General features: G+C 34.4%; 1 protein-coding gene across 1 annotated transcript in view; it reads left to right on the top strand.

Moving 5' to 3' along the window:
* CFAP47 (cilia and flagella associated protein 47) overlaps positions 1-19,296 on the top strand; it is a 495,766-nt gene that overhangs the window by 440,935 nt on the left and 35,535 nt on the right. The window contains exons 62-63 of the mRNA XM_078064042.1: positions 1,890-2,061; positions 5,110-5,271. Of these exons, the coding sequence (XP_077920168.1) occupies positions 1,890-2,061; positions 5,110-5,271 (334 nt within the window). The remainder of the gene's footprint in view (positions 1-1,889; positions 2,062-5,109; positions 5,272-19,296) is intronic.

Below are 19,296 nucleotides of genomic sequence, written 5' to 3'. Positions count from 1 at the left end.
CAGGTATTCTCTTAGAGTTATGAGCTATGTTTGTCATGAGAGATTAATTTTATCCAACAATCACGTAATTAATTTATACTGGCCTCACTGACTTAGCTCTTATCCACCCAGTCCACATAAAAATACTGCATAGTTTCTCTCCAAATTAGGAGCATAACAAAAACCATGTTTCTCACTTGGTAATATGACTTTCCAAATAAAATGCAGAGACTCTAACAGATTGTTTTTAAGATACAATACCGAATGTCAGTTTATTGTGATTTTGTCCAGCCGCCTTCTTTCCCTCTCCTTTACGGGCTCAGATCAATATATTCCAGTTACAGACAAGGTGGATATGTGTAGTTTGAAAAATATATTCATATTGTTTCTACTTGTCTCACCTCCTATCCCTTAGTTGATAATCATGTCTCTATTTTGTACCAATGGATCTTCTTATGATTACAATTATAACATCCATAGTGACAGATTCTCCATAGGGGGTTCAATGCTTCTGAAACTAAATTTAGCTTCTCATTTTCTTGTCTTCATTCTGACACAAGCATTCCCATAAAGGCTTCAGTAATTAAGTAGAAACAGATGCAGAGCTCAACTACATACAGTATTTGCTTTAAAAATATTATGTTATTTGAATGCAATGGAAATTTCATCTCCCATTAACCACTCTAAAATTCTTAAATGCTCTTTCTTTGTATGGATTATGGCTTCCTATGGAACATCTCCATATCTCATTACCAGAACAAATAGGCGCATTATATGTAGACACATTGATTTTGCTATAGCAAAGACAGGTTATTGATAGGAATAATAATTGCTGATTTTGTCAACAGGATAAAAATCAGCAATTCAGGAGATCAGAAGTATACTTTTACATGTGGAAAAAGAGAAAAAGGGACCTTGTAAGGGTGTGGATTAACCAGTTATTTTACATTAATAAGGTTTGCTAGATAATCATTAAATGTGACTTGGGCTTGTTACAGCCATTCAGAGTTCTACAGCATACATTATAATCAACTACTTCTTAAAGGTGGTCTGTTTTCTGTTTGGATTGCTTAAAGAAAGGTGGCCATCAGTTCTGTGAATCCAGGGATCACATTTACCTTTATACACTGGAAACAAACTTTAGAAATTACCTCAGCTGTGGACCAGGTCAAGTTATGGTTTCCTGACCTCTCTTCCATGATCCATATGCAATAAACTTCTCAATTTGGCATTTGGGCTCCTGACATGTATGTGGAGAGTTAATATAATAGATGTTTGTGCTTCTCTTATACATGCCAGTAGTGGATTTGAGTTATTTTTCACATGTACCCAAAAAAACCCTGCTATAACTTTCCTCTGGTAGCCTACTGGTTAAGAAAATATGGTTAACTAGATTGTCTCTAAAACCCCAGACTAAAACATGAAGAACTCTCTCTTTTATTAAAATATACCAGAACTTGAAAATTCTGCCCAAATAGATTGGGATGCTGTTTTAATATTGTTTAAACTTAATTCAAATCTTTCTTTATAAATTACAAGTCTATAAACTTTTAATATATTATATAGACAATGCCGTATTATTTATATTTTATGGTAAATATTGATTATTAATTTCCGTCTGGCTATTTCTTGTTCATAAATCTGAATTTTAAAGATTTAAGGTGGTGAGAGTTGTCTTCTGAATTTATTTTTTATTCATTCATTTATTTATTTACCTTTTAACAAAAACATAACTGAGTACATCTATTATATACCCAGTAATGCACTAGGTATTATGAACACAAGGGTAAATAATATAAACCCTCTCCCTCCCTCTAAATACCTGTGCATGATTAGTGTTGACAGGTAATTGATTTTCAATCTATATATATTTAATTAAGTTGAAATTATTTTAATCTTGATTTTCTTAGATTTGCCTGTGAAACGTGAATTTGAGTATGAAATTCAATTTGAATCTGAAGTTATGAAGTCTAACTTGGGATCCTGCGTAGCTTTGTATGTGATCAAAAAATCTTATCATATCAAAGCTGAAATGATAGCATTGGTCTTCAATGTGGTATTTGCACCAAAGAAACCATTGAGGTAAACCTTTTTTCTTTAAATAATATTATTACTTTTTGAAACTACATATTATTACTCTTTTAAACAAAATTATGTTGATTTTTCTTTCCATCTTTTATATTTGGATTGTATTACTTCTTTGATGCTGTTGAGGTAAATATTTTGGGCTAGATTATCTCTAGCTATCAAACTCTGAAAAGTATTCTGATGAGAAAAAATAGTCCAAATGATTAGAAATCTAAGATATCCTTCACAAATTGTGACCTCCCAAAGGTCATTAGGGTTTAGTATTCACAAAAGAGCAGTGCACTTTGTAAAATTTTTAAAAAAATTACTGACTTGGTACTGTGCATTAACAACATGATGTTTCTTTTTTTTTTTTTAAGATTTATTTATTTGAGGGTGGGCAGAGGGACAGAATCTTCAAGCAGACTCCCCACTGAGCACAGAGCCCAGCGCGGGGCTCAATCTCAGGATCCTTGAGATCATGACCTGAACCAAAATCACTAGTCAGACACTTAAGCTACTGAGCCACCCAGATTCCCCAGCACGATGTTTCTTGATACTACTTCAAAGAACCAGTTCGAATGATAAAAAATGCCTCAGCTGTGTTTTGCTGTCATTACCCTTTTACCACCAAAACTATATTATTGCACATCCTTTAGTAAGGTTTAAGAGGATAATATTGGAATCTGTGAGAATAGTGACCTTTGAACGTCTTTCTTCTGGGAAACCTCATCCAGTGTCTTTATATTTACTTCTTAGGCAACTGGTACTTAGCACATGCAAATGCTGTATGATAGGTCACATCCGAAATAGGGCTTTCTTTATGTCGTAACACAGAGCTCCTGATCAGTACCACAATACACACAAAGTACAAAATACAGCCTGGAAATGAAAAGACAGCTGAAGTATTACCTGTGCTTTTAATTGTTTCTGTAGTTTAACTATGTATTCGATGTAGCCAGGCATGTATTTAATGTAGCTTTGAATATGTAGTTCAATAACTAAAAGATACCAGGGTCATCTTCAGGAAGCAGTAATAAAACTAAGCTGCAAGAAGATAGTATACTGTAAACATTTATCTTCTCTTTCATTTTAATAGCTTTCTGTGTTTGTTTCATAGTATTTTTTTTCACATTTAGATTTGTATTATGTTGATTTAGTGATATGGAAATTACCAGCAACAACCAGAAGGGGAGAATGTTATCATTAGTGAATATGAGCATAACCAGTGTGAATTTATACCTCTTCAACATTTTGTGGATTTAGAGCTTCTTGGTGTATGTTTGCAAAAGTGATTTAGGACAACTTGTATGCATGATTCATAAATTTTTGTGAGTGTTGTGTGATATTCTGATGTAGTTTAATAATTCTGTTTTGTGTATATATGTATATATTCGTTTACTTTTATCATTCCTTTCTCCTTATTTATTTGGGATGGTTCACTGGAAGACATACAGTTAAATGAGAAAAACCAAAATAAACCCAATAGCTCTAAATTATGAAAAAGAACAAGAAAATAATTATACCTAAACCATGCTTTACCTAGATAAGTAAGTATTAAATTCAATTATTTTCTTCCTGTTTGGCAAGGTAAAAAAGAAAACAAAATTTTCATGTTTTGGTGAAAAGAAAATATAACATTATTTCACAACAGTTAATACAAGGTAATTTTTCACATTCCTCTTTTCACAGAATAGTGTATATAATAAAAAAAAATAATAATAATGGTCAGGGCCCTAATTGGTGGTTTTACAAAAACAAACAAGATTATTTCTACAGGTCTTGACCTTTTCTTTCAATAAAAATCAAGGGTCTGATACAAAAACTTGAGAGATCAGTAGTTAATATGGTCGTGAATCAGCCTGATGATTATAATTTAACACAGGTCTAAACATTTTTTAATAAATAAATGATCGATATCATTTGTCCTAGGGTTTCTTAAGAAATAATAATTATCTTAGCTCAACTTTCTCCTGGAACTCTTGACCTGCTGTTCTTTTTGAGAGTTTTATGTAAAAGGATTGTGATTTCTTTGTCCAATCTGACATACAATATTACAGCCACACCATTACCTGTTTGCATTATTTCCCCCCTAAGCAAGCAAACAGACAAGTAACCATTCCTCAGTTTCACGTACTGCCCTATGTCTCCACTCTCCTTCATAGCCAAATGCTTAGAAAGGCTATCTGTATTCACTTCATTAATTCAGCTGCCACTCAATTATAAGTTATTATGAAGAGTGTTTGTGGTCTTTTAATTTAAATTAAAATTGCAATTTAATTTTTGAAAATCTTTAAGTCAATTTTATGAACTTTGTAAGTGTCCACAGAAAATATAATTTTTTCTACATGAAATAAGAATTTAAAAAACTTTCTCACAATGTTTCCTTTTGAACAAAATTTCCATACAGACCTATCTGTGTAACACCTGGGTCCCTTTGCCAACCTAGCCTTGGATTCTTAAATATTACCATATTCTATGCTGGTTATGGAAAATTTGCAGTTAATTCTGCATATTTTACTGGTACTTAGTAAATAAGTAGAGAGTAGATAAGATGGGCTACAAAATAATTACCTCACAGGGAGATTGATAATATAACCAAAGACCTAAAATTTATTTCTAAAATGTAATTCACAGTCACCTGCATTTTTTTAAGGAATTTAAAGTCCCAGGGACGCCTGGGTAGCTCAGATGGTTAAGCATCTGCCTTCGGCTCAGGTCATGATCTCTAGGTCCTGGGATTGAGCCCCACATTGAGTCCTACATGGAACCCCACTCCGGGCTCCCAGCTCAGCAAGGAGTCTGCTTCTCCCTCTCTCTCTGCCTTTCCCCCTGCTTGTGCTCTCTTTGTATCTCTCTCTCTCTCTCTCTCAAATGAATAAATAAAATCTTTTAAAAAATAAAAATAAATAAAAAATTTAAAAAAGAATTAAAAGTCCCAATATTTTTACCAAAACCACAAGGTTTGCTTACATTTTCACCCTAGATATTGGTCTGCTATATTGTATTCTCTTTTTACTTGTTTTCCTGTAGTATCCTTTGTAATCTCTTTTTCTATTTAAGGACTCAAATTACACTGAAAATAGAGTGCATAACAGATGGGATTTGGAAGTTTCCCATAACGTTGGTTGCTACTGAGCCTGATGTGGATGATGTCATTGATATTGAAGGCATTGGTTTATTTAAGGAATCTATTGTTGACTTCAGGCTGACAAGTCAGACGAGGTAATGTATCAAACAAAAGTATATAACTGGTTTTGTGAATGTAATTTATGCTGAATTGAGAAAAAAATTTAAGATGGAAAATTCTATTATGTCATCTTTTGCTGTTTAAGCCAGAGAAGTATTGATTTTATGAATCAAAGCTTAATATATTTCATAATTTTTAATTAAAAATTGGAAAAATAGAGCCTACAAAGTGAAGACCAAAAAAAACAAGAACAAAAGTAAATAGATACTGAAATTTAGGATGATATTTCTATTTGTTTTTCTTTTTTCCTTAAGATTTTATTTATTTGAGAGAGAGAGAAAGAGGGCACATGAGCAGGGGCAGGGGCAGAGGGAGAGAGAGAATCTCAAGCAGACTCTGTGCTCAGTGTGGAGCCTGATGAGGGACTCGATCTGAGGACCCTGAGATCATGACCTGAGCTGAAACCAAGAGGCAGACACTTAACTGACTGAGCCACCCAGGTGCCCCTCTATTTGTTTTTCAAAGGATGTTATTAATGTATTTTTATAGCCCACTCTCATTAAGTTTTTTATTTTAATTCCAGTAAAGTTAACATACAGTGTTATATTAGTTTGGGGCATACAATATAGTGATCAACAATTCTATACATTACTCAATGCTCATCATAATAAGCGTACTCTTGATCCCCTTCACCTATTTTACCCATCCCCTCCCCTCCCCTCTGGTAACCATCAGTTTGTTCTGTATAGTTAAGAGTCTGTTTCTTGGTTTGCCTCTCTGTTTTTTTCCTTTGTTCATTTGTTTTGTTTCTTAAATTCCACATGTTAATAAAATCATATGGTATTTGTCTTTCTCTGACTGACATATTTCACTTTGTGTTATACTCTCTTCCTCCATCCTTGCTATTGCAAATAGCAAAATTTCATTCTTTTTATGGCTGAAGTGTGTGTGTGTGTGTGTGTGTGTGTGTACCATTTCTTCTTTATTCATTTATCTATCAATGGATACTTGGGCTGCTTCCATCATTTGGCTATTGTAAATAATGTTGCAATAAACAAATAAACATAGGGCTGCGTATATCCTTTTGGATTAGTGTTTTTGTATTCTTTGGGTAAATACCTAGGAGTCTGATTACTGGATCATAGAGTAGTTCTGTTTTTAACTTTTTGAGGAACCTCCATACTGTCTTCCACACTGGCTACACCAGTTTGTATTCTCACCAACAGTACACGAGGGTTCCTTTTCCTCTACATCCTCACCAACACATGTTGTTTCTTGTGTTTTTGATTTTAGCCATTCTGATAGGTGTAAGGTGATATCTCACTGTAGTATTTTTTTTTCAAGTTTTTATTAAATTCCAGTTAGTCAACATACAGTGTAATATTAATTTCAGCTGTACAATATAGTGATTCAACACTTCCATATAATTCCTAGTGCTCATCACAACAAGAGCATTCCTTAATCCCCATGACCTATTTTACCCATTCCCCCCACCCACCTCCCCTCCAGTAACCCTCAGTTTTTTTCTGTATAGTTAAGAGTCTGTTTCCTGGTTTGCCTCTCTTTTATTTCCCCCATTTCATCTGTTTTGTTTCTTAAATTACATATACTGGTGAGATCATATGGTATTTGACTTTCTCTGACAGACTTATTTCACTTAGCATAATGCTCTCTATCTCCATTCACATCTTTGCAAATGCTAAGATTTAATTCTTTTTGATGGCTGAGTTATATTCCATTGTATGCATATACCACATCTTCTTTATCCATTCATCAGTCAGTGGACATTTGGGCTCTTTCCATAATTTGGCTATTGATAATGCTGCTATAAACATCAGGGTGCCTGTATCTCTTTGAATCAGTATTTTTGTCTCCTTTGGGTAAATACTTAGTAGTGCAATTGCTGGATCGTAGGGTAGTTCTATTTTTAACTTTTTTCAAAAAGATTTTATGTATTTATTTTAGAGAGAAAGAGCACACATGCACACAAGTGGGGAGAGGGGCAGAGAAGGAGGGAGAGGGAAAGGGAGAGAGTCTCAAGCAGACTCCACGGTGAGTGCGGAGCCTGACATGGGGCTCCATCTCAGAACCCTGAGATCATGACCTGAGCTGAAACCAGGAGTTGGACGTTAACCGACTGAGCCACCCAGGCACCCCTTATTTTTAACTTTTTGAGGGACCTCCATACTGTTTTCCAGAGTGGCTGCACCAGTTTGCATTCCCACCAACAGTGAAAGAAGTTTCCCCTTTCTCTCATCCTCGTCAATACCCCTTGTTTCCTGTGTTTTTAATTTTAGCCATTCTGACAGGTGTGAGGTAATATCTCATTGTAGTTTTGATTTGCATTTCCCTGATGTTGAGCATCTTTTCATGTGTCTGTTGGCCATCTGTATGTCTTCTTTGGAGAAATGTCTATTCATGACTTTTGCCCATTTTTTAATTAGATTATTTGTTTTTTAGGTGTTGAATTGTACCAGTTCTTTATAGATTTTTGGATACTAACCCTTTATTAGATATGTCATTTGCAAATACCATCTCCCATTCAGTAGGTTGTCTTTTAGTTTTGTTGATTGTTTCCTTCTCTGTGCAGAAGCTTTTTATTTTGATGTAATCCCAATAGTTTATTTTTGCTTTTATCTCCCTTGCCCCAGGAGACATATCTAGAAAAAAATTTTAAAGATCAATGGAATATTTTTCAGTGAACTTTAATGGTTTGGGGTTATGAAGTGGTTTAACTAAGTGGAGATGATCAGGTAACCTATTTTGGTTATATTTTCTATATTATTATTCTGCTCCACCATAGCTATCCTTGTTATACTTGTGATAACATGGGCAGTATGACCATAATACTTTTACCTATCTCATGTGTAAAATATATTTTACACCTGTTTTTGAGATACAACAAACATGCCGTAAAATTTCATTGTAAGTATACATTTCAATAATTTCTTTGAAAAATTGTAGAATTTGCAATCATAACCACATTCCAGGTTTAGAACTCTCCCATTTCCCCCAAAATATCCCTCAAGCCCCTTTGCATTCAACCCCTGCTCCCACCCCCAGTCTCAGGCAACCAGTGATTTGCTTTCTGTCTCTAAAATCTTGCCTTTTCTGGATATTACATATAAATAAAATCACCCAATATGTAGTCTTTAAAAAGAAACTGTTTTTTAAGCAGTGTTAGGTTTATGACAGAATTTGAGAAGAAGGTGCAGAGATTTCTCATATATCTCCTGCCCCCACTCATGCATAGCCTTCCTGATTGTCAACTTCACCCACTGGAATGGTACATTTTTTACCAAGGATGGACCTACACTGACACATCAAAATCACCAAAAGTCCACAGTTTACCTTAGGGTTGGTTCATTCTTGGTGTTGTACATTCTATGAATTTGGAAAGAAGAACAATGACATATATGCATCATTATAATATACAGAGTATTTTCACTGCACTAAAAAATCCTCAGTGCTCTCTATATTCATCTCTCTCTCTCACCCCTGGAAACCTAGTCTCCTAGTTTAGACTTTTTCAGAATGTTATATAATTGGAATCATATGGTATGTAGCCTTTTAAAACTGGCTTCTTTTACTTGATGATACGCATGTGAGGTTTATCCATGTCTTTTCATGGCTTGATAGCTCATGTTTTTTTAGCATTGAGTAATATTCCACTGTCTGGAGGTACCACAGCTTATTTACCCATTCACCTGCTGAAGGATGTCTTGGTTGCTTCCAAGTTTTGGCAGTTGTGAACAAAGCTGCTATAAACATCTGGGTACAGGTTTTTTGCGGATATAAGTTTTCAAGTCTTTGGGGTAAACACCCAGGAGCATGATTGCCGGATCCTATGGTAAGGTTATGTCTAGTTTTGTAAGAAATTGCCAAACTGTCTTCCTAAATGGCTGTGCCATTTTGTACTCTCACCAATTATGAATGACAGTTCCTGTTGCTCTATACCCTTGTCAGCATATGATGCTATCAGTGTTCTGGATTTTGGCCATTTTAAAAGAAGTGTAGTGGTATCTCATTGTAGTTTTGGTTTGCATTTCCCTAATGACGTGGTACATAATGTATCTTTTCAAATGCTTACTTGACATCCGTATACCTTCTTTGGTGATGTGTGTGATAAGGTCTTTGGCCCATTTTTAAGTTGGGTTGTTTGGGTTTTTTTTTTTTTTTATTGTTGAGTTTTAAGAGTTCTCTGCATATAATGCATAACAGTCCATTATCAAATATGTCTTTCACAAATACTTTCTCCCAGTCTGTAGCTTGTGTTCTAATTCTCTTGATACTGTCCATCACAGAGGAGAAGTTTTTAATGTTAATAGGATCCAACTTACCAATTTTTCTTTCATGAATTTTGTCTTGGTTGTTGTATCTAATAAGGCATCACCATTCCCAAGGTCATCTAGGTTTTCTTTTATGTTATCTTCTACTAGCTTCATAGTTTTGTGTTTTGAATTTAGGTTTATGATCCATTTTGAGTTAACTTTTGTAGTGGGTGTAAAGTATGTGTCTAGATTCTTTTTTTTTTTTTTTGCACGCGGATGTCCAGTTGTTCCAGCACCATTTGTTGAAGAGACTCTCTTTTCTCCATTGTATTACCTTTGCTCCTTTGTCAAAGGTCAGTTGACTATATGTATGTGTGTCTATTTCTAGGCTCTCTGTTCTGTTCCACTGATCTATTTGCCTGTTCTTTGGCCAATACCACACTGTCTTGATTACTGTAGCTTTCTAGTAAGTCTTGAAGTTGAATATCCAAAGGTATTTCAAATTATTAGATATTTTTGTTTAAATGTAAACATATTTAATGCATTCAAAAAGTTTTTCAGGACTAGTGAAATAGTTTCAACTGATTTTATCATAACCAATATTTTTTCAAATGCAATATTGGCAAAAAAAAAAAAAAAAAACAGGTGGAAATAAACTCCCCAAATTGTATTTTTCTATTATACCCAATGTTGTTACCCTTTGCTACTTATATATATTTTAGCTCAGTAATAGTTCGGATGGGTTTTCCTTTATGTTTGAGCAATTGAAATCACCTCATTAAATTCTGTGTCTGTAGTCCCTTTCATTCCAATCTACTTTATACATTGCAGTAAAGCCAGTCTCCTTAAAACAATGTTATTAACATATGACTTCCCTTGTCAAAAGCATTTGATGGTTTCCTGTTGCTTACCCAAAGTGGCATCTAAATTATGCATGCTGTTCATGGTCCTAGCTCTCTCTGACCTTTCCAATTTCTTCTTTCCACTGTCTAAAACAGATCTTCTGCTTCAGTCTTAAGGGAAAAAAAGTCACTATTCTCAGAGTGTCTTATCCATTACTTCTCACCTGTATTCACTTTCTTTTTTTTTTTTTTTAAAGATTTTATTTATTTATTTGAGAGAGAGAATGAGACAGAGAGAACATGAGAGGGGGGAGGATCAGAGGGAGAAGCAGACTCCCTGCTGAGCAGGGAGTCCGATGCGGGACTCAATCCCGAGACTCCAGGATCATGACCTGAGCCGAAGGCAGTCGCTTAACCAACTGAGCCACCCAGGCGCCCCACCTGTATTCACTTTCTGTCTGCTTCTAAAATACCTTTCTTATCTCCTCTCCACTTTCCTAAATTCTAATTGTTCTTCTCGTCAAAATATAATCTTACTTGACCATTTATGTATATATATGCATATATATATGCACACATACACATATACATATATATGTATACATGTGTGCATATATATATGTATATATTCCTTAGGCATAATATATAGGATTTTTTTTTTTTTGCTATTTCTTCTGTGTCTTTTGTTCAGAATTTGTTCCTATTAGGTATCTAGTAATGAATCAAACTTAGGAAAATAATTTAGAATAAAATGAATACATTTTATTCATTCAACAAATTTCCGAAGATAAATATTCCAGGTAGGCCAGTATAATACAGGTATTCTCTTAGAAAAATTACTGTTGTTATATGCAAGAGAACAAAATGACATTCTACCTTAATATCAAAATATAAACCCAGTATGAAATTCATAGTATGGTCATTTATTTTGGAGGGTTATAAGATTCTTAATGTGTTTTTCTCCTGTAAATGCTTGAATCAAAGTTAGTATTCAATAAATATTAAGTTAATTGTGAAATCAACTAAAAGACACTGAGCTGATTTCTGCAGGCAAATTCAAAGAACATTATTGCATATCATTAGGGAATAAGCATATGGAAAGGTGGTGTTTTATTCCAATTATATTGTACTCTATAGAAAGTGAGATCCCCATGGGACCATGTTTTATTCATCTTCGTAAACTCTCTACCTAGGTGCACAATAAATTATTTCAATCAATGGGTATTTTAAACTGAGTCTTTTTGTTTAAGATTTTATTTATTTACTTGAGAGAGAGAGAGAATGAGCGGTGGGGAGGGGCGGGGGGGAGAGAGTGAGAGAGAGAGAGTGAGAGAGAGAGAGAGAAGCAGACTCCCCGCTGAGTAGGGAGCCCCATGCAGGGCTCAATCCCAGGACCTGGAGATCACGACCCAAGCCGAAGGCAGATGCTTAACCAACTGAGCCACCCAGGCACCCCATTTTAAACTCAGTCTTGAAGGTTAAGTTGTCATTTACAATGCAGATTAGGGAAGGGAGTGAAGGAGTTCCAGGAGGAAGGTATTATATATACAAAGTTCTAGGGGGATGAGACAGTGAGTTCTATTGAAAGAACTGAAAGTAGTTAGAATGGCTGGAGTTAGGAGTACCATGGGGAGACTGGGAGCAGGTACCGTAGAATTGGCATCCATTCAGAAGTACTTAACTAGAGAACCACGGGGCTCCTGGATTCTATTATTCTATTCATTCATCGTGCCTGAGGGAAAGAGCAAAATGACGTGGTGACCATTTCTAATTCATTAATTCAATAGTTATTGCACATCTCCCTTGTTCCATTCGTCTGTGCTCATAAGTCTGTTGTGTGGTCAACAATTAAATATTTGATATCTTCTTTATCTCTCATTCTTCAAGAACATGAGATTCTAGAGCCCCAAATCACCATTTAGTAAGTGTTTTATATAATTTAGGGCTTCAGTAAAGATTGATTAGTGAGTAAATGAATAACTTCATGAAATCAGAATAAAAAGAAACATTTCAAGGATCCACCTAGTCAGTTATTCAGAAATTACAGAAGTTAGAAAATAAAGTATTAAATAGATATATATGGATTGTATCTTATTGTGTCATTATTTTGATTTTCTGTTCCATATAGAATTTGATGTCTAAATTAGTACTTATTGATAAATACATATATCATATCTCTATATAATATCTTATTTTCCATAATTGAAAATTAATATGGCCATTTAAAACACTTTGTCAATGCATGTGACATCAAGATGTTGCAAATCTTGATAGCAAAATTCACAAGTGATCAACTTTAAAACATATGCTTTTGGGTGAATAGCTTCAAAAAAAAGAAACAATTTATCTGGAAGAAATGTAATTTGCTGATGGAAGTTTGATAGGCATGCAGAGCCCTAATGTTTCCTCATAAAATGTAGTCATTGAGATTAGTTAAGAGAAAAAAAGGAAGGGGGAGGAACATGATGTGAAATTCTCAAATCTTGAGTCAAAAAAATATCCTCTACCTGTTTCATAACAATCCAGAGATATTACTGTTTCTCTACATTAAAGAAGGGGATATACATATTGCTTTATGTTAAAGCAGCAGCTTTGTTAATGGTTTAAAACATACTTTGTATATGTGGCAAATAAGACCTTACATCACAAGATGGTGCTTTAAAATAATGGATAATATTTAGAGGAGATTTAATCAATAAATGACACTATTAATAATTTTTGTGGTCATAGAACTAAACTCATTTGGGTCAGGAAATGAGTAAAGCAATTATATTTTTCAATTCTTCTATAAAATTATCAAGCTAAGTAATTTAATCTTTAGGAATAAAGAATAAAGATCTGTTTCTTCACAGCATGCAGTAAGGGATTGCTGAGGGTCTTATATGTACAGTACTGCAAAATGGCCAATTATTTTTTTTTTAAAGATTTTATTTATTTATCTGACAGAGAGAGACACAGCGAGAGAGGGAACACAAGCAGGAGGAGTGGGAAGGGGAGAAGCAGGCTTCCCGCCGAGCAGGGAGCCCGATGCGGGGCTCGATCCCAGGACCCCGGGATCATGACCCGAGCCAAAAGCAGACGCTTAACCATCTGAGCCACCCAGGTCAAAATGGCCAATTATTAAGAGCAGCCCCTGTAATATAAGAAAGGGCAATGGATTGTAGTCTGTGCCAGGAAATTCATGGCAAGTAGTAGAGTAACTAGCTCATGAACATAAATATTAATTGAAGGAGGGGCACCTGGGTGTCTCAGTTGGTTAAGCGTTCGACTCTTGATTTCAACTCAGGTTATGATCTCAAGGTCCTGGGATTGAGCCCCATGTTGGGCTCCACACCCAGCGGGGGGTCTGCTTCAGGATTCTCTCTCTCCTGCTGCCCCTCTCCCCACTCACACATTCTCTCTCTCAAATAAATAAATCTTTAAAAAAGAGAGAAAAAAAGACTTAGTTTAAAAAAAGGAAAAAATATTAATTGAAGGAATAAGATTAAGAAGGAAAATTATTAGAAACAATATTCATGTCTTCAGCTGGTTAGGATAGCCATATAGAACATATGGAGAACAAGCAAAGTATTATCTTTACTGTGAGGAGGCAGAAATTTATTGCATAATACCATTGAGATTTGGTGGGAATAGACAATATTGAAGCATACATTTTTAATAAGACTTCATTTTTAGAGCCATTTTTTTAAGTATACAGAAAAATTGCACATAAAGTACAGAGTTCCTGTATACCCCATTCCCAAACCCCAGCACAGTTTCCCCTCTTAATAACACCTTGCATCAATGTCTCACATTTATTACAATTGACAAACCCATATTGATATATTATTATTAACTAAAGACCATAGTTTACATTAGGGTTTACTTTTTGTGTTATACAGTTACATGGATTTTGACAAATGTGTGTTCAACTTTACAGTATCATACAGAATAATCTTCACTGCCCTAAAATCCCCCACCTTTTACCTATTTATCCCTCCCTACTTTCTGAGCCCTTGGCAGCCCCTGATTTTTTTACTGACTCTATAGTTATATCTTTTCCAGAATGTCATGTGGCTTGGATCATATATTATGTAGCTTTGTCAGACTGGCCTCTTTCACTACCAATATGCATTAAAGGTTGGTCTGTGTCTTTTTGTAGCTTCCTACCTCATTTCTTTTTATAGCTGAATAAGGGACAGCTTGGTAGATTCTAGTTTGGGGCAAGTATGAAAAAAGTTGCTATAAACATTTGCTCAGGTTTTTGCATGGTTGTATGTTTTCAAATCATTTGGATAAACACCTAGTATTATAAATGCTGGATTGTATAGTAAGCATATGGTTAGGTATGTAAGAAACTGCCAAATTATCCTCTAAAGTGGCTTTACCATTTTGCACCCCCAGCAGCAATGAATGAGATCTCCTGTTGTTCTACATCTTCACCAGCATTTGGTAGTGTCAGGTTTTTTGGATTGTAGCCATTCTAATAGTGGTATCTCATTGTTTTAATTTACAGTTTCCTAATGTTAATGACACTGAGCATGTTATATGCTTATTTGACACTTGTATATCTTCATTGATGAGTAGTTTATTAAGATCTTTTACCTATGTTTTAATTGGATTTTTGGTTTTGTTCTTGTTGAGCTTTTAGAATCATTTGTAAATTTTGCATATAAATCCTTTACAGGTACTTGTTCTGAAAAAATATTCTCCGAATCTGTAGCTTGTGTTTTCATGCACTTAACAGTGCCTTTCACAGAGAAAAATTTTTTAATTTTAATAAAGTCTAATCAATTTTTTCTTTCATGGGTTATGCTTTTGGTGTTATATCTAAAAACTCATCACCAAACACAAAGTTGCTTTTATTTTTTTGTATGTTCTCTTCTAGATATCTTATAGTTTTGCCATTTACATTTAGGCCTATCATCCACATTGACTTAATTTTTCTGAAAGGTGTAAGGTTTGAATGTAGGTTCTTGATTGATTGATTGATTGATTGCATATTGGTTTCCAATTTGTATAGTGCCATTTGTTGAAAAACTCCTTTCTCCATTAAATTACCTTTACTCCTTTGTCAAAGAACAGTTGCCTGTATTTATGCAAGCCTGTATCTGGGTTATCTACTCTGTTCCATTGATGTATGTGTCAATTTTTTCACCTGTACTATACCACTTTTATAGTAATATCTGAAATCAGGTAGTGTGCATCCTACAACTTTCTTTTTCATTATTGTGTTAACTATTTTAGGTTTTTTGCTTTTTCCTATAAACTTTAGAGTCAGTTTGTACATGTCTCAAAATAACTTTCTTATATTTTTATTGAGATTTAATTAAATCTACAGATAAAGTTTAGAGGAATTGATATCTTAATATTGAGACTTCCTAGTCATGAACATGGAATCTCTCTCCATTTATTTAGTTCTTCTTTTGTTTATTTATCAGAATATTGTAGTTTTCCTCATCTAGATCTGGTACATATATTGTTAGAATTATATCTATTTACGTCATTTTTCAGTGCTAATGTAAATAGTGTTGTGTGTTCAATTTCAAATTCCAGTTGTTAATTCCTGGTACATAGGAAAGTGGTTGATTTTTATAATTAATTTTGTATCCTGCAACTTTGCTGTAATTGCTTATTAGTTCCAGGCAATTTTTTGGTCAGTTCTTTAGGATTTGTACATAGATAATTATGTCATCTAAGGCCAAGGATAGTTTTTATTTCTTCCTTTCTGATCTGCGGAGCTTTTATGTCCTTTTCATGTTTTATTATACTATCTAGGACTTCTGGTATGAATTTGCATAGGAGTGGTGAGAGGGAATATCTTCTTCTTGTTTTCAGTGTTAGGGAGGAGACATCTAGTTTTTCATCATTAAGTTTGATTTTAGCTGTAGGCTTTTTTATAGATGTTTTTTAATAAAATTGAAGAAGTTCACTTTTATTCCTAGTTTGCTAAGAGTTTTTATCATGAATGGGTACTGGATTTTGTCTGATGCTTTGTCTGTATCTGTTGAAATGGTCATTTGATTTCTCTTCTTAGACTGTTGATGTGATAAATTAAATTAATTGATTTTCAAGCATTAAGGCAGCATTGCATACCTGGAATAAATCCCACTTGGTTATGGTATATAATTCTTTTTATACATTGTTGGATTTGATTTGCTGATATTTTGTTAAGGAATTTTGCATCTATATTCAAGAGACATATTGGTTTTTAATTTTACTTTCTTGCAAAGTATGTATCCTCTTTGGTATTAGGATAATGCTGGCCTCATAAATGAATTAGGAAATGTTTCCTCTGCTTCTATTTTTAGAAGAGATTGTAGAGAGTTGATTATTACTTCTTATTTAAATATTTGGTAGAATTTGCCAGTAAGAAGCGTACGTTTTTGTTTTTGTTTTGTTTTCAGAAGAAGTATCTAAGACAAAGTGCAAACAAAGACTTCTGTTATATATATATATATATATATATATATATATATATATATATATATATATCTGGTATATATTCCCCTGTGAAAATCTAGGAACATGAAGGTTGAAACATCATGTTGAACTTTGGATTGAGGTTTTAAAAAAGAGAATGGAAAGAAGATTATAGGTCATATAGAAGGATACTGGCCATGGGGGATAACCTTCTTATGCAGATGATAAAAATGGCAAAGAAGCAAGACAGAGCAGAGTCAACTGTTATCCATATATCTTCTTTTGGTATATTTGATAAGAATATTTAAGTAACCTGTCTTACTGATGGGTCTGCTATCAGAAGGGATACTATGCTCTGCAATTAGTTTTAACTTTATGGAGATAACTCTTTAATTATGTAGCAATCATGACTATGAGAAATTATAATAATAGGGAAGGGAAATCTGGACATTTTGAGGTATAATGCTATGGTGCAGCTTGTTAGAGAAACATGAATAACTTATCCATTCTGAATTTTAGATTATAAGAGGGTCACTAAAAGTCTCAAGGGTATCTGGAAGTATGAGAAAAACAGAATGAGGAGATCTCCTAAAATCTCTCACCAAGGTTCTAGAAAACAAAAGATAACAAATAAACTTGCCCTATGGGAACTGAAGAGAAATGACGTCCTTATCTAAAAAAATAGTTTCATCACTCAAACCAGTAATAGGACATATTCTTTCAGTCATTTATTCCTTTATTTTTATTATTCATGTTTTCAGTGGATATGTTTATCACACAAACATTTAGACAAATATGAAAGTTTATCTGTTGTGACAAGAATTAAGGGTGTTCTGAATGCATATAATGAGGAGATTTGGCTAAGTCATAGAGACCAGGGAAACTTCTCTGGGGCAAGGTTTGAAGGTTTATAAGAGGTAAGAAGGTGAGGAGGAAGGGAAGAGCATTGCAGTCATAAAAAAAAAAAAAAAACATATGGGCAAAGATTCTTTAGCGGGAGAGAGCTAGCTATGAACAGGTCACCAAGGAATTGCAGAGTGGATGAGAAAATGGGTATAAGAGGGCATGGTAGGGAGATACTGGAGAGGTCAGTTGGAGCCAGATAATACAAGGCTTTTTAGGTAGAATGGCCACAAAGTCACTGTCCAAACTGGAATGAAGGACTCAATTAATAATTAGGCTTGGCAACAAAGTAAGCTGGGGCAGATCTGAGCAAACCAACCCTTACAGTTAAGAGTTCTTATTGGCCATGGTAAGAAGTTTGCTCGTTATCCAAAGAATAATGGAAAGTCATTAAAGTATTACAATCACAGAAGTGATATATTTGGAAAAAGAACACCTTAGCTGAAATGTATATAAAGGATAAATATGAATGGAGGTAGATCATTTAGTTAGTTGGCTATTGCTGTTGTCTAGGCAATAAGGGATTGGTTGAATATTTTGGGGGAGAAGTAGAAAGGGGATGTGTATAGTTAGGGAGCCTTCATAGAGATAGTATCTATGAATTTAGTAATGGATTTAGAGATCAAGATGTTACACCTTGTTAGAGATCGTTCAATCATGAGCCCTAGGATTACCTATAAGGTAGAAGGCATCACAATATTGGGTGGATGTTGGACTATATGACCTGTGATTTTGGAGTGATTGTAAAAGGTACATTGTTTTTAATTAGTCTCCAAATGTTTATTGCTAATATATAAAAATACAGTTGATATTATGTGTTTATCTCATGTCCTCTGAATTTGCTGAAAGGTATTTGTGCTACAAGCTTTGTTTTTTGATTCCTTGGCATTTTCTACATAGACAATCATGTCTTTTATAAATAGCGCAGTTGTATTTCTTCATTTCCAGTCATTATGACTTTATTTCATTTTATGCCTTATTTCACTGGCTAGGACTTCCAGTACTATACTGAATGAGAATGATGAGAGTGGACATTGTTGCCTTTTTTCCAAACTTAAATGGAAAGCATTCAGTCATTTGTCATTACATATGATGTAAGCTGTGGGATTTTTACAGAGAATTCTCATCAAGTTCAGAAAGTTGTTTCCCCTCTGCTGTAGTTTTCTAGAGCTGCTGTAACAAATTATCACAATCTGGGTGGCTTTAAACATTAAAAATTTATTCTGTCACATCTCTGGAGAATAGAAGTCCAAAATCAAGGTGTTGGCAGGACTGTACACTCTAGGGGAGAGTTGGATCCATCCCTTTTTCTTTGCTTCTGGGGTTGACTGTAAACCTTGAGCTTCTTTGGTTTGTGGACACATCAGTCCAATCTCTGGTGCCATGTCACATGGCATTCTCCTTGTGTGTCTTTCTCTGTATCTCTTCTCATAAGATATCTGTCATATTGGATTAGAGCCCACCCTAATTCAGAATATCCTCATCTTGACTTGATTATATATGCAATGACCCTACTTTCAAATAAGGTCACATTGACAGGCACTGGGGGTTAAGACTTCAACATACATTTTGTGGAAGACGATTCCTAATTTCCCTACTCTGATTTTCTAAGAGCCTTTATCAAGAATGGGTGTTGAATTTT

The sequence above is a fragment of the Halichoerus grypus genome, chromosome X (assembly GCF_964656455.1).
Source record: "Halichoerus grypus chromosome X, mHalGry1.hap1.1, whole genome shotgun sequence".
In the NCBI taxonomy this organism is placed as follows: domain Eukaryota; kingdom Metazoa; phylum Chordata; class Mammalia; order Carnivora; family Phocidae; genus Halichoerus; species Halichoerus grypus.
Note: the sequence above shows the minus strand (reverse complement) of the source record. Positions and strands in the feature narration are given on the sequence as shown.